Source organism: Siphateles boraxobius, unplaced genomic scaffold, assembly GCF_051911475.1.
Source record: "Siphateles boraxobius isolate OS27281-9 unplaced genomic scaffold, OSU_SipBor_1 1, whole genome shotgun sequence".
Taxonomy (NCBI): domain Eukaryota; kingdom Metazoa; phylum Chordata; class Actinopteri; order Cypriniformes; family Leuciscidae; genus Siphateles; species Siphateles boraxobius.
In genome coordinates this window covers 8,348,633-8,362,669 of record NW_027508699.1, presented here as the reverse complement: position 1 = coordinate 8,362,669, position 14,037 = coordinate 8,348,633, and the positions used below count along the sequence as shown (strand labels likewise).

Sequence of the window (14,037 nt, the reverse complement as noted above, 5' to 3'; positions counted from 1 at the left end):
CGGTGCATTTGTGTCAGCAAAATGCTGCCAACTGGCGGGGTCGTCCACATCTCCCATACAAGGCCTGTACGTTTTCGTCTGCACTCATATCCAAGGCTTACAGTGCCGCTGGACAGGCTGCCTCCGCCCTGCATGCTATGGCCTAGTACACCATAGTATGCCCCGCCAAATGGCAGCATTTTGCAGACACAATTGCACCGCAGCTGTATACACCACCTGTGGGATCTCCACATACATTCTGACCGCCCTGCCATCAAGTATACCAAGCAGAGGAACCAAAAGAGCTGTAGTTCTGAACCCGGGTTGATGCAGGAGCTAAGTACAACGACGGACCTCGGCCTCTGGGCGACGAAAGTTACTGCACGGTCCCTAGAGCAGACGATGTCCACCCTAGTGGTCCAGGAACAGTATCTCTGGCTGAACCTGGCCGAGATGAAGGAGGTCGACAAAGTTCACTTTCTCGACTCCCCCATCTCCCAAGCCGGCCTCTTCGGCGTCCCTGTCGAGAACTTTGCCCAGCAATTCTCAGCAGTACAGAAGCAGACGGAGGCGATCAAACACATCCTGCCCTGTCTGTCTGAGGCTGCCCTCCCGCCCCGCCTGCTCGTCCCTGGGCTCCCCACAGGAAGTTAGAATCATTTGAAACATCAGAGATTGACATTCTCCGTGCACAGCCCTGTCCCTTCTTCTGTCACAACAGGTGCGTGGGGACCTGGAGATGGTCTGATGTGCCATGTCAGCTGCTGGTGTTGGTCCACTGTGTTTTGTCAAGGGCAGCAATGCAGCTAGCTATCAGGAGATTTTGGAGCACTTCATGCTTCCATCTGCTGAAAAGCTTTATGGAGTGGAAGATTTCATTTATCAGCACAACCTGGCACCTGCTCACAGTGCCAAAACCACTGGTAAATGGTTTACTGACCATGGTATTACTGTGCTCAATTGGCCTGCCAACTCTCCTGACCTGAACCCCATAGAGAATCTGTGGGATATTGTGAAGAGAAAGTTGAGAGACGCAAGACCCAACACTCTGGATGAGCTTAAGGCCGCTATCGAAGCATCCTGGGCCTCCATAACACCTCAGCAGTGCCACAGGCTGATTGCCTCCATGCCACGCCGCATTGAAGCAGTCATTTCTGCAAAAGGATTCCCGACCAAGTATTGAGTGCATAACTGAACATAATCATTTGAAGGTTGACTTTTTTTGTATTAAAAACACTTCTTTTATTGGTCGGATGAAATATGCTAAATTTTTGAGATAGGAATTTTGGCTTTTCATGAGCTGTATGCCAAAATCATCAGTATTAAAACAATAAAAGACCTGAAATATTTCAGTTGGTGTGCAATGAATCTAAAATATATGAAATTTTAATTTTTATCATTACATTATGGAAAATAATGAACTTTATCACAATATGCTAATTTTTTGAGAAGGACCTGTATAGCCGGAAGCGGGGGAGCGGCTGCAAATCTCACTTGCCAATGTGCATTGGCTTGTTCTGTTACCACTCAAAGGTGATTGGGCTCTCAGGCGAGATCACAGTTCATCAGTCGTTCTGACGTAATGTCATCGTTCCCTCCTTCAGGGAACAGGGACGATCTTCATAAGCTTCAAAAAAAGGTTGTTTTTTTACACATTCACAATGGTACACACACATATATAGCATGTCATAATATACATTTTAGATAATAAATAATCAGAGTTTTTTTTCCACATCTTTCCCAACTTCCTGAGACAGGCCCTCTGATCGGTACGTAGCATTATTGGCTCAACCAATGGTGCAAGTTTAGGGTGGGTCTATTTATTTGTCCTACCAGGGGCAGATAAAAGGGGTGTTGGGGAAACTTCTTTGAAACTTTCTTTTTTATTTCCCTTTCATCATGTTCGTGGTTATACACTGCGGTTTTATAGAGTTAAGGGAAAACCAGGTCATTTTGGGCATTTATACACAAAAATGCAGTTTTGGCCTTAGGAGTTGCCAAATTAGTTCATTAAAAAAAGTAACAATAAATAGTGATTGTCTGTGAGGCTGCATGTGCAGCACATATATTTATGTGACTCTGGAGTGTTAACTAAAGTAATCCCTTCCAGTACACTTCAAACCGACAACACTAAACAGACTAAAGGTCCTGCAACTGAATCTCGTCCCAGCTCTGCTGGATTGTCTGATCACTCTGGTCTTGAGACAAAAACCACTAGATGCCCCAGAGGAGAACTTACGTCCTGAGCCAGGCCCTGTGTGCTATCCAGCAGCGGAGCAGGCCGCTGGGCCCTGTACTTCTGCAGCCTGTCAAAGACCTGTGAGAAGAGGAGAAGTGGCGTTAGGCTGTTGTCCAATGCCCAGAGGGTTAGTGCTCACCCCTTTGAACCTCACCCTTGAAATTCACCTAGTAGCAAAATGTCTCTCTGTATTTTGTGAGCAATATATCACACAGTGTGACGAGTAAAAGTAACCAAAAGGTAATATATCAGTCAGATACAAACTAACATTAAAAGCTAAAGAGTTTTGAGTGTTTATCTGTCTGCCCATCCATTTGGCTGCACTTTATGTGCGGCATAAGCAATGGGAAAGCTATTAGAATATCAGCCAAGAAAGATGTAATCATATTTACGGCCCTCACACAGCTAACAGTACTCATAAAGAGGAACATGTTTCAAAACAGATGTATTAGGTACACAATTTTACATTTTTTAAAAGATGATATCACACACTAAAACCAGACACATTTTGGCCTGTGGTTTGGGGCCGCTTTCTACACAAAAATTCACAAAGTATTTTTACAGACTTGCTGCCACTTAATGTCTCTTGTTGTTTTTTTAATGCAAATCCATGTGCAAAAGAATCACAACTAACATAGAGAAAGGCCAAAAAATTATAAATATTGAATATTTATTTCCACAATAAGAGAACTGCCATCATGTCAACCCAGTGATATGCAAAAACTACAGTTTAGGAAGATGTATTCTGACTCAGACCACATGCTACATTTATTTCAGATTTTTATGGTACATTTCTTGTAAAGCTTCTTCTTGTTTGTAATGGCAGTATAATTGCTTATTTTCCAACAGAAAAAGAGCTCTGATTTCCTATAGGCAACAGTCAAATGGCAGAGCCTTGGAAAAAGCAGAAACATTCTCTTTGCGCATACTTAGTATAATCCTTTAGTTGTATGTTTGTGTTCGCTGCTGCTGAGATGGACTCTGACATTAGTTGGAACTTGTTGTGTGGTGAGAACTGGTCTGAGATATTTCAGACTCGTGCAGAAATGTTTTGTACAAAATAAATTAATAGTCTGCTTATTGGGGGATACCAATGTAACAAACACTTTTCTTTTTAATTGCCCATCAACATGTGTGGGTTAAGTTTCAAGAATTGTTTTTAGCAGTGAAAATTATTTTATAATTATTATAGTTGAAGGTTTCTATGATCTCATTTTAATTTAAAACTATATGGAATATTTGTTCTTTTAAAATCACTTTCATTTTTCATTATTTGAACTGTAATGAAGGAAAAAAGATTATAAAATTACAGAACATACATACACTTTGGCTACATACATCCACTACTATCAAAAGTTTGAGGTTGTTAAAATATTGATTTAGAAACAAAAATATTATGACTTCTTATGTTCACCAAGGCTGCATTTATTTAAAAAAAAAAATAGAATAAAAATGTATATTGTAAAATATTATTATATTTTTTTTAAATATATATAGTAGCATTAATTTGAAAGTTTTTTTTGCAATGTAAAAGTCTTTACTGTCACTGATCACATCCTTGCTTAATAAAATATTAGTGCATTACCTTCATTCATTAATTTACTCGTTTATGCATACCAAAAATCTTGAATAAGAATAAAACATCATAAATGTGTTTTATATCCTCTGCACATGTTTGTATGAGCATGTTTTATGATATAGCATGAAGCAGTATTCATAAATGCTACTCGTATTTAATGTAGCGCATTAAAATGATCATTGTGGCATTGTGGCATGCATTTGTGCAAGTATTTTCTGTATGACAGAAACAGCTTTCAAACTATTTTCTTGAGTAGTTCTGTAGTTTCTCTAAGGAAAGTAAAAGGTCAGATTGATTGGAAAATCTGATCCTTTCTTAGCATTAAAAGAGCAACACGGAGCAAGAGCACTGAACACTTAACAGGTCCACGTGACTCATGGAACAGAGCACCAGCAGTCCAGCTGAGCTGTTTTGGGCTTTTATCACAGTCTCCCCTTCCCCTTCGACCTCTCCTCACCTCCCCCTCTCTCAGTGTCGCAGACAGCATGTGCTGGATTCATTAGACTCGTCTGCCAGCAAAATATGATGCTGGGTGTGCACTGACTGCAGTGTTTGGAGAACTCAGCTTGCAAAAGATTTCATCCTGAAGAAATGCCAGTGAGCCCAGTGCCCATAACTAAACAAAGTGAGTAAGTGAGTGAGTGAGTGAATAAATGATAAAAGTAGTGTATTAGTGAAAGACTCACTCACTGAATGAATGGATGAACAGGAACGCATTTAAAAAAAAAAAGGGTTATATAATACTGAACAAGGTGAAATAAGTGAATGAGTGAGCTAATGAGTGAAATATGAATAAATGTGTGAGTAGAGGCTACACTACATTACTTAAAATCACATAGATTTTAAAACACAAAACATCATAAACTTGCTGACATTGAAAATGGTTAAAGAGGAAAAGCTGCATTAAACGACTGAGGGTCACAAACTATCAGACTTCCTGGTAATTCTGAATACAAACATGCACCTCAGTAGGATCTAAACGCAGCAGTTTCTTTATACAAATTATATACTAAGACTTAAAAACATGAACAGAACAACCGGTACACACAGACAAGATCAGGCAATGAACAGGACAAAAACAGGGTTTAAACACAAGCAAACTAAACCAAAGAAATGAGACACAGGTGATCCAACTCAATCAATCAAATAAATACCATGGAAACCAATTAACTCAGACAAAGGAAACTAAAGTCCAACTCAAGCAAACACAAACAGAGCAAAAATTAGACAACCCCTGACAGCTCTAAAATCAGCTCAAATAATCAAACATGTTCTCCAACTGAATGGAATCATAGTCTGAAGATCATACACTACGCATCATACACTATTATTTTCCATTAAATCTGCAGACTGTCTCTGACTTTCTACAACTAGAGAAAGTCTAAGTTTTAACTCTTAGTCTAAAAATTTTTTCCGTTAATCTGGCCATCGTTTTTCCTATAGTATCACTTGTTTTCATGTTAGCCCTCTGTATATATACACCTGTGCTTCCCTTGTTTGGTGTTCTCCTTTATGTATGTTTACGAATGTGTTGTGTTCAGTTCTGTTTTGCCTGCCTTGCCCCGTCACGGCCAAGGAGGCCGTCTCTGAAACCTCTGTCTGCCCTGTCACGGCAACTAAAGCTGACTCTGTCTGTCTGTCTGTCTGTCTGTCTGTCTGTCTGTCTGTCTGTCTGTCTGTCTGTCTGTCTGTCTGTCTGTCTGTCTGTCTGTCTGTCTGTCTGTCTGTCTGTCTGTCTGTCTGTCTGTCTGTCTGTCTGTCTGTCTGTCTGTCTGTCTGTCTGTCTGTCTGTCTGTCTGTCTGTCTGTCTGTCTGTCTGTCTGTCTGTCTCTCTCTCTCTCTCTCTCTCTCTCTCTCTCTCTCTCTCTCTCTCTCTCTCTCTCTCTCTCTCTCTCTCTCTCTCTCTCTCTCTCTCTCTCTCTCTCTCTCTCTCTCTCTCTCTCTCTCTCTCTCTCTCTCTCTCTCTCTCTCTCTCTCTCTCTCTCTCTCTCTCTCTCTCTCTCTCTCTCTCTCTCTCTCTCTCTCTCTCTCTCTCTGTTGCGGTGGCCCCACCATGGTCTCCAGCTCCGCCGGCCCCGCTGTGGCCTTAGAAGACGCCGAGCTGAAGTCAAAAGTCCGTTCACCACTGCTAGCTGTTAGCTAACTCTGGTATAATTACCCTTAATTGTGCATTGTCCCAGTAAAAATAAACAAAGTAAAGTAAGCGAGTAAGCAAACTGAGACAATGAGTAGGTGCAGGTGTATCTTCTTATGGTCAAGCAAATGGAACAACTTGATCTAAATAATTTCACCCAATTCGAGTCGTAGCACTGGCAAACTGCAGTCGCTAAAGTGGGCTGGGTGGCTGCTAAAATAAAGTCTGACCTTAATAAGCAGATGCAGAGTATTGCCCATGAGCATGTCATGTAGAAAAGTGCTGTCCTCTGAGGTGTCTCTGTGAAACTCCAGCCCATAAAGCAAAGAGGCCAGCAACCTACACACGCCTGAAGATAAGGAGAGGAATATGATAAACAATCTATTAGTCTCTGAAATTAATCTTTAACATTATGCATTTTCTTTCCTTTTTCATCCAAAAATGAAAATTATGTCATCATTTACTCACTCTCAAGTTGTTCAAAACCTGTAGCCTATGAGTTTCTGTTTCTGTTGAACACAAAAGAAGATATTTTGAAGAATGACAGTTGACCGTAGCCAGTAGTTCCTACTATGGAAGTCAATGGTTACGTCAACTGTCTGGTTACTGACATTCTTCAAAATATCTTCTTTTGTTCTCAACAGAAGAAAAAAACTCACGGGGTGTCGGTGAGTAAATGATGACAAAAATTACTCAAAAAAAAAAAACCTATCTCTTTAAGTGAGCAAACAGACATGTAAATAAAGGATGTTTATGACTCATTCAAATGTCACCTTCTACTGGTATTAAGCAAAAAATTGCAACTCTCACCCACTGTACTGAAACTAAAACATGATGGTCAAACTCAGAAATAGTATATGGCTTCTTTGGCATTTTTACATATTTTATTACTAAACTTAAATTTAGGAGAGGTGCACCAATTCAGCTGAATTGACTAACTACTTCCATCTACAGTACCTTCTATAACGCCTCTGATATAAACCACATCCCACATACTCTGCAGTCTGAAATCTGCAGCCAAAGTATTCACAGGCACCAAACTGCATTCATGACCCTTAAACATTCTTCTCACCTCCTGATCCAGAAGATTGGTTTATCATTACTCTGTGGTTTGGTGATGATGTTATTAGACAGAAAATGAAGCCCCTGCTTACAAAGAGAAAAATAAATAATTAACATTTAAAGCAATAGATTGACATATTATTAGACATATATGAAGTTCATGATAATATCTCAAAATAAACCAAACCTAAATATTATAATTGTGTAATTTCAAGTGGTTTCACATATGATAATACTTCCACCTAGTGGTAAATATTTCTCCTCTTGCTTTTAAGTGGAATATGAAAATAATGAATATATATATATATATATATATATATATATATATATATATATATATATATATATATATATATATATATATATATATATATATATTACATTCATTTATTTAATGCATTTAATCATTCAGCAATGATTAAATGCACTAAAAGTGACATTAGAGACATATATAATGTTACAAAAGATTAACATATCAAATAAAATTACTTTACATTCAAGAATCCAGAAAGAAAATGTATTTCCACAAACATACTAAGCAACACAACTGCTTTCAACATAGATAATAAAAGTTTCTCGAGCAGCAAATCAGCGTATTAGAATTTCTGATGGATCATGTGACACTGAAGACTGGAGTGATGATGCCTGAAATTCAGCTTTGCATAACAGGAATAAATTATATTTTACAATATATTCAATTAGAAAACAGTTATTTTTAAATGGTAATAATAATTCACAACTGTACAACAGTTTTTGCTGTATTTTCGATCAAATAAATGCAGCCTTGGTGAGCATAAGAGGCTATTTTTATTGGAAAAAAAGCTTAAAATCTTTTGTATAGTAAGAATTTCACAATATTGTAATTGGAACAATACATATTGCTCCTTTGTTGATTGTAAATATTTTTTACAAATATCTTTTATCTTTAGACGCTGCCTTTCCTTGTTTTTTTGCTTTTCCGAGCATTTTTGTGCTTTCAGCTCCATTTAAATTCATTCTGTTTTTCTTATTATAAATAACCAACTGTTTTATTCCATTACAATGCCATGTTATTATTTACTTTTACTAATATAAACAGCTTCTTTTGTGAGATCATTCTAGTCTATATTCTTATGAGTAAAAGAATAGAACATCAGTTAATGTCAATATTGGAAAACTGCAGTAGCACACAATTAATTTTGTAGGATTCCTACACAGTTGTATCAATGCTTGGTTCACTTGGTACTGGATTAAAAATGGCAGTGTGACCCAACATATAAAACAACACAGTATGGACTGCATTTATGCTACGATAATTATCCTACCATATTAATCTACTCACACATCTCTCACGACTAGACCCTATAGACAGGATTGAATATGACTGTTACAAAACTCTTATTTGTATCAGAAATCAAACATTGCAATATTCAATAGCTTACCTGGCCTGCAGAATAAGGTAGCCTACCAATAAAGGTCTTGTCTGGTAGTTCACTTCTGAACTCAGCATGAAGGAAAAAAGAGTGACAATGGCTCATTCACATCTATCAGGCAGATTGGTAATCATCAATAATGTCCTGAATGGAGCAGACAAGCAGAAACACTCAATAATAGCCTACAGAGCAACATTTGACCTGTTTAGTTCCCACACATAGGCTACTGTGGCACAAATAAACCTTCTGCAACAAAAACCAACAAAACCCTGCACATTAAAAACCAACAACATTTATTTACTAACCTATTTCACGTAAATATCTGATCACATGGACTTGTAGCACCTTCCAGGACAGTTAGAAAAGAACTGCAGAAACTCCATCCCCTCATGTCTCTCTTGTGCTGGACTAGTTTACTATATAGCCTAATGAAAACTAAATAATATTATCATTAATGTATTTACATATTTATTTATGTAAACCAATGTTTACCAATTATGCCGCCATCGACTTCGAGGTGAAATAATTTATGTTTCAGGTGTGGTGACGAATTCTGACCCCCGCCAAACTATTACCCCCCTAGTATGGTAGGTTAAGGATTAGTTGTGGGGGAGGAGTTAGGATTAGGTAATCAGATACTGATTTCAACGAGGGGGGTAATAATTTGGCAGGGAGTCGAAATTCGGCACAACACCGGTACAGACTGCATGCAGCCTATGGGAATGTGACGTGACACAAGAAAGAACGACTCGGTTCGGGAAGACCTAGCTACTCAATTTATTAATACTTTCTGTTTCTCATTGGCTGCATTCGTTTTTTTCTCTCTCTTATTTTAAATGGAGAATTTGGCAAGTAACATAACATTTCAATTAGTATATTCTGAAGAAATTAATAGAAAAAAGATTTGTTCATTTTGCTGAACGAAACTCAAAGATCCGAGTCAGTAAAATGATCCGAACTTCCCATAACTAGTATACAAATCTATACGTTTACAGGCAGGTAGGACAGATTCAACCAGTAAAAAATACGCTAAACTACCATACATTTAAGCTGCAAGTGTTACCTTAAAATTATATTTCTACTTTATCTAACCCCTAGTTTAATTTAGTTGGTTTAACCGAATGTATTTGAAAAAAGAATCATTTGAATAATCTTTGCTTTTCAAAATTAGTCATAAAACATAACCACTTGGTTATGGTTAAGCTGTCTAAGTGCTAGCTAGCATGTTAGCTTAGCACACCATACAAACTTTTATTTAAACCATTTGCTCTAAACTCACTTTATAACGTCAGTCGAGTGTTAATAACCTTCTGTGGTCCGATGTGACTTCTTATCGCAAAATGAGGCAGAAATATTATTTTATATTGTTATGTAGGCTAGGCTACTGTTATAAAGGTGTTGATTGCATTATAAATCTACTTTATTCTTATGAAAATACTTTTTTTTTTTGTCTGGTTTGGATAGAAAAATAGTTTTACGCTGGAAATCTTATCACAACGCGTCTGGTTAGGACACAGTGTTAGGGTGTTTAAATCTGCTTTTCAAAGCTGCAATTTGTTCCAAAGGCCAACTCAAGCAACATAACTAACTAGCAGCATCATGAGCTGTTTATTTTCCCTGTTTTGTCTGAACTGCCATACTCTGCCATGCATAAACACCGCCCCTGATCTTGCCGGCATGGTGGGGAGGAGTCGGAGCTGGCCATAGTCTGTGCAGAGGACTTGTCTGGTTCTTGTGTTTTTTTCTGAGGATCTGTGCTGATGGCTGTCGTTGTGTCGACAAGGTCTACATAAGGAATCTGTCTCTAGGGCTCAACTAGTTGTCATGGTCTCAGCTGACATTCAGGTATAATTAATGCAGCCTAATAGGCCTTTAATGGATTTTAGGAATGTGACAGTGTGTTATGCTGAGTTAAAGGACAAGTTTGGTATTTTACACTTAAAGCCCTGTTTTAAGATTGTTTCTGATGAAATAGAATGGTTAAGATTGAAATTTGGACAAATGTTGCTGTCCAGAGAATTTTAGGTGTCTGTGTTAGCACCCCCCCCCCCCCCCCCCCCCACCTCCACAATGGTTTCATATGGGCACTGGAACAATCATTCATAAAACACATTAAACTTTAGTTTACAAAGACGTAAAACTCACCGAGTGGTCTGGGGTGTTCACTGATATGCTCACACAAAAATCGCTGCAAAAGATGCTTTTCAACAGGTTTTATCGTAGTTTTTGTCCAACTCCATTGACTTGTATTGGATGTTCTGTGAGGTATGTTATTATTCCGCCGACGGAAACAGAAATGGGGTTGTTTGTATTCTTTTTGTAGTCTTCCAGTCGCGGTATCGTAGGCTACGCTATCCAAACATTGGCGAAGGTGCATTATTGCCAGCAACTGGGCTGGAGTGTCTATTATTCAAGATCTCAACGGAAGAATGTCCGGTTGTGAGGCGTTTGGAAAAATAGGTCCACAGTTTTACAACGAATGGTCTTTAATCTAGATTTAAATAGGCAGTGTGTGTCTGCCTCCTGAACAAGGCTAGGAAATAAGACTGTTCAGAGTTCGGGCTCTAAACAGGAAAAGGATCTTCCACCCGCAGTCGATTTTCCACGCAAACCACACTTTGCTTTTGCATTTCTCCGAGCTTGATAACGTAATGTAATGAAGTTACACATTCCATGCGATGTCCATCTATGACTGACTGTCACCAGATTTGAGCAATGAACTTCTTTGAATCGTGAATTTCAGCAGAAACGCTATAAAGTCTTTATCACATTTGAAAACATGCTGATATTCGGTAAAACAGCAATCTTGCTTGTATGCTATTGCATTCTTCCATCTTAAAAATACATCTAAATTACGACGTATGCTTTCAATGAAAAATGTGGAATAGTTCATGCGTTCATGACCTCAAGGCTAGATTATTGTAAAACTCCACTGGGTGGTTCCACTGCATGCTTAATAAACAAACTCCAGCTGGTTCAGTTGCAGAAACTAGAGTTCTTACTAGATCAAGGAAGCATGATGATATTAGCCCGGTTCTGTCAACACTGCATTGGCTCCCTATTAAACATCGTATCAATTTTTAAATATTGCTGATTGCTTACAAAGCACTAAATGCTTTAGATCCCCAGTACTTGAGTGAGCCTTATAGTCCTTGACGTCTATTGCGATCTCAAAATTCTGGCCAGTTGATAATACCTAGATTATACAAATCAACTGCTGGCAGGAAATCCTTTTCCTATTTAGCACCTAAACTTTGGTCTTAGCAGCATTGTTTGGGAAGCAGACACACACGGTTTAAGTTTAAATCTAGGCTAAAAACACATCTCTTTAACCTGGCATTCACATAGAACATTATACATTTCTATTATTAAAATTTAAATAATTATTAGGTTGCATATAGGTCAGCCAGAACCAAGTATACTTCGTATAACACCTGATGTACTTGTTACATCATAAGAAGAATGGCATCTACGCTAATGTTAGTCTTTCTGTTTATTCCAAGGTTTACCGTGGTCAGCTGGATCCGAGCCGTATCCAGATCAGATGGTGGACCTGCGCCTAGTCACGACCACAACGCATCCCTGAAGTGTCAGCAAAGCTTGTGTCAACTAGACTCACCCCTGTGAAGGCCTCATCGACACGACAGCCATCGGCACTGATCCTCAACAAACTCCTCTCCATACCCGCGTGATGACTCCGATCTTCAACCAGATGAACTGGATAATATTCTCATCGTTCCAAATCAATCTGACCTCTGACCTGTAATGCTGCCTGAATCATAATCATACACTGTTCGTTCGTTGGCCAGAGGAGAAGTGGCCCCCTGACTGAGCCTGGTTTCTCCCAAGGTTTTTTTCTCCATTCTGTCACCTGATCGAGTTTTGGTTCCTTGCTACTGTCGCCTTTGGCTTTTGGCTTGCTTAGTGGGGGACACTTAATATTTAACAATATTATTGATCTGCCTGCATTGACACCATTAAATGAGAACTTAACTGGTTCAAGTCATACCTCTCAGGTAGGTCCTTTAGGTCAGTGGTTATCAATCCTGTCCTGGAGGACCCCCAACACTGCACGTTTTCTTCGTCTCCCCAATCAAACACACCTGATTCAACTCATCAGCTCATTAACCCATGTGATAATGAGCTGATGAGTTGAATCAGCTCCAGGACAGGTTTGAGAACCACTGCTTTAGGGTGTCGTGAAGAGGTGAGGTGTCTACGTTGCAAAAAACAAACAAAAAAGTATACATACTGTGTTAGATTAAACTGGGAAGGGTCATAGCACTTGCATATTGTTGTCCTATTGTTAGTTTAACTGTTAGGCTACTGGGGTGCCTCAGGGCTCAGTGCTTGGACCACTTCTCTTCTCCATCTTCAACATGACATCACTAGGATCTTACATTAAGAAACATGGCTTTTCCTATCATTGCTATGCTGATGATATCAACTGTACCTCTCATTCCAGTCTGATGATTAGACGTTTGCTGCTCTCATCTCGGCCTGTCTGACAGACATTTCTGGCTGGATGAAGGACCACCACCTTCAACTAAACCTTGTGAAGACAGAACTGCTTGTGGTCCCGGCCAACCCAACACTTCATCACAACTTCTTCATTCAGCTGGGTTCGTCAACCATAACTCCATCAAGGTCAGCCAGGAACCTTGGAGTTGTGGTCGTTGATCAATTGAACTTTACAGACCACATTGCTAGAACTTCCCGGTCCTGCAGATTTGCCTTATACAACATTAGGAGGATCAAGCCTGTCCTATCAGAGCACACTACACAACTCCTTGTCCAAGCACTTGTTCTATCCAGACTGGACTATTGTAATGCTCTCCTGGCAGGTCTTCCAGCTTGCACTATCAAACCTCTGCAACTGATCAAGAATGCTGCAGCTAGAGTGGTCTTTAATGAGCCAAAGAGAGCACACGTCACTCCTCTCCTCAAAAAATTGCACTGGTTTCCATTTGCTGCTCGCATCAAATTCAAGTCACTGACGTTCGCCTACCAGAACTCTTCCTAGAACTCTTCCAGAACTTACCTAAACTCATTGCTTCAGACTTACGTGCCATCCAGAAACTTGCGCTCTGCAAGTGAACGTCGTCTCGTGGTGTCATCTCAAAGATGCACAAAAAATCTCTTTCTCGGACCTTTACCTGGTCTGTTAATAATCTGCCTAACTCAACTCGAGCTGCTGAGTCCGTGCCGTGGCCATTTTCAAGAAACGGCTGAAGAGGCATCTTTTTCGGCAACACTCGATCCATTAATACTAACATCTTCTCTTCTCTTCTATTATCTATTTTTTTTAAATGGAGTTATAGCACTTACAAATGTTTGTCCTATTGTTAGTTTAACTGCTTCTATTGTTCTCCTCATTTGTAAGTCGCTTTAGATAAAAGCGTCTGCTAAATGATTAAATGTAATGTAATGAACTGAGCTGGACGATGACATCACTGTTTTCTATACTACACTATAAAAATAAATGAACTAAATTAATAACTTTTTTACAACAAAAATTAACCATCACTGAACTTAGACTATGATCCTATTGGTTACACTTTATTTCGATAGTCCACTTTAGACATTCTACTAACTATAAGTAACTTTTCAACTACATGTCAACTAACTGTAA

General features: G+C 39.0%; 1 protein-coding gene across 5 annotated transcripts in view; it reads right to left on the bottom strand.

Annotated features, from left to right (window-relative positions):
* The window catches only part of mpp7b (MAGUK p55 scaffold protein 7b), a 73,541-nt gene extending 65,078 nt beyond the window's left edge, over positions 1 to 8,463 (bottom strand). For 3 of the 5 annotated variants that reach the window (XM_077198037.1, XM_077198299.1, XM_077198383.1), the window contains exons 1-4: positions 8,415 to 8,463; positions 7,004 to 7,077; positions 6,162 to 6,280; positions 2,219 to 2,296 (exon numbers count right to left, since the gene is read on the bottom strand). In XM_077198037.1, the coding sequence (XP_077054152.1) occupies positions 2,219 to 2,296; positions 6,162 to 6,280; positions 7,004 to 7,031 (225 nt within the window). In that variant the 5' untranslated portion in view covers positions 7,032 to 7,077; positions 8,415 to 8,463. Of the gene's footprint in view, positions 1 to 2,218; positions 2,297 to 6,161; positions 6,281 to 7,003; positions 7,081 to 8,414 lie in introns of all 5 variants that reach the window. The other 2 variants (XM_077198129.1, XM_077198211.1) reach the window with 2 other exon arrangements.
* Between the last annotated feature and the right edge of the window lie 5,574 nt (positions 8,464 to 14,037).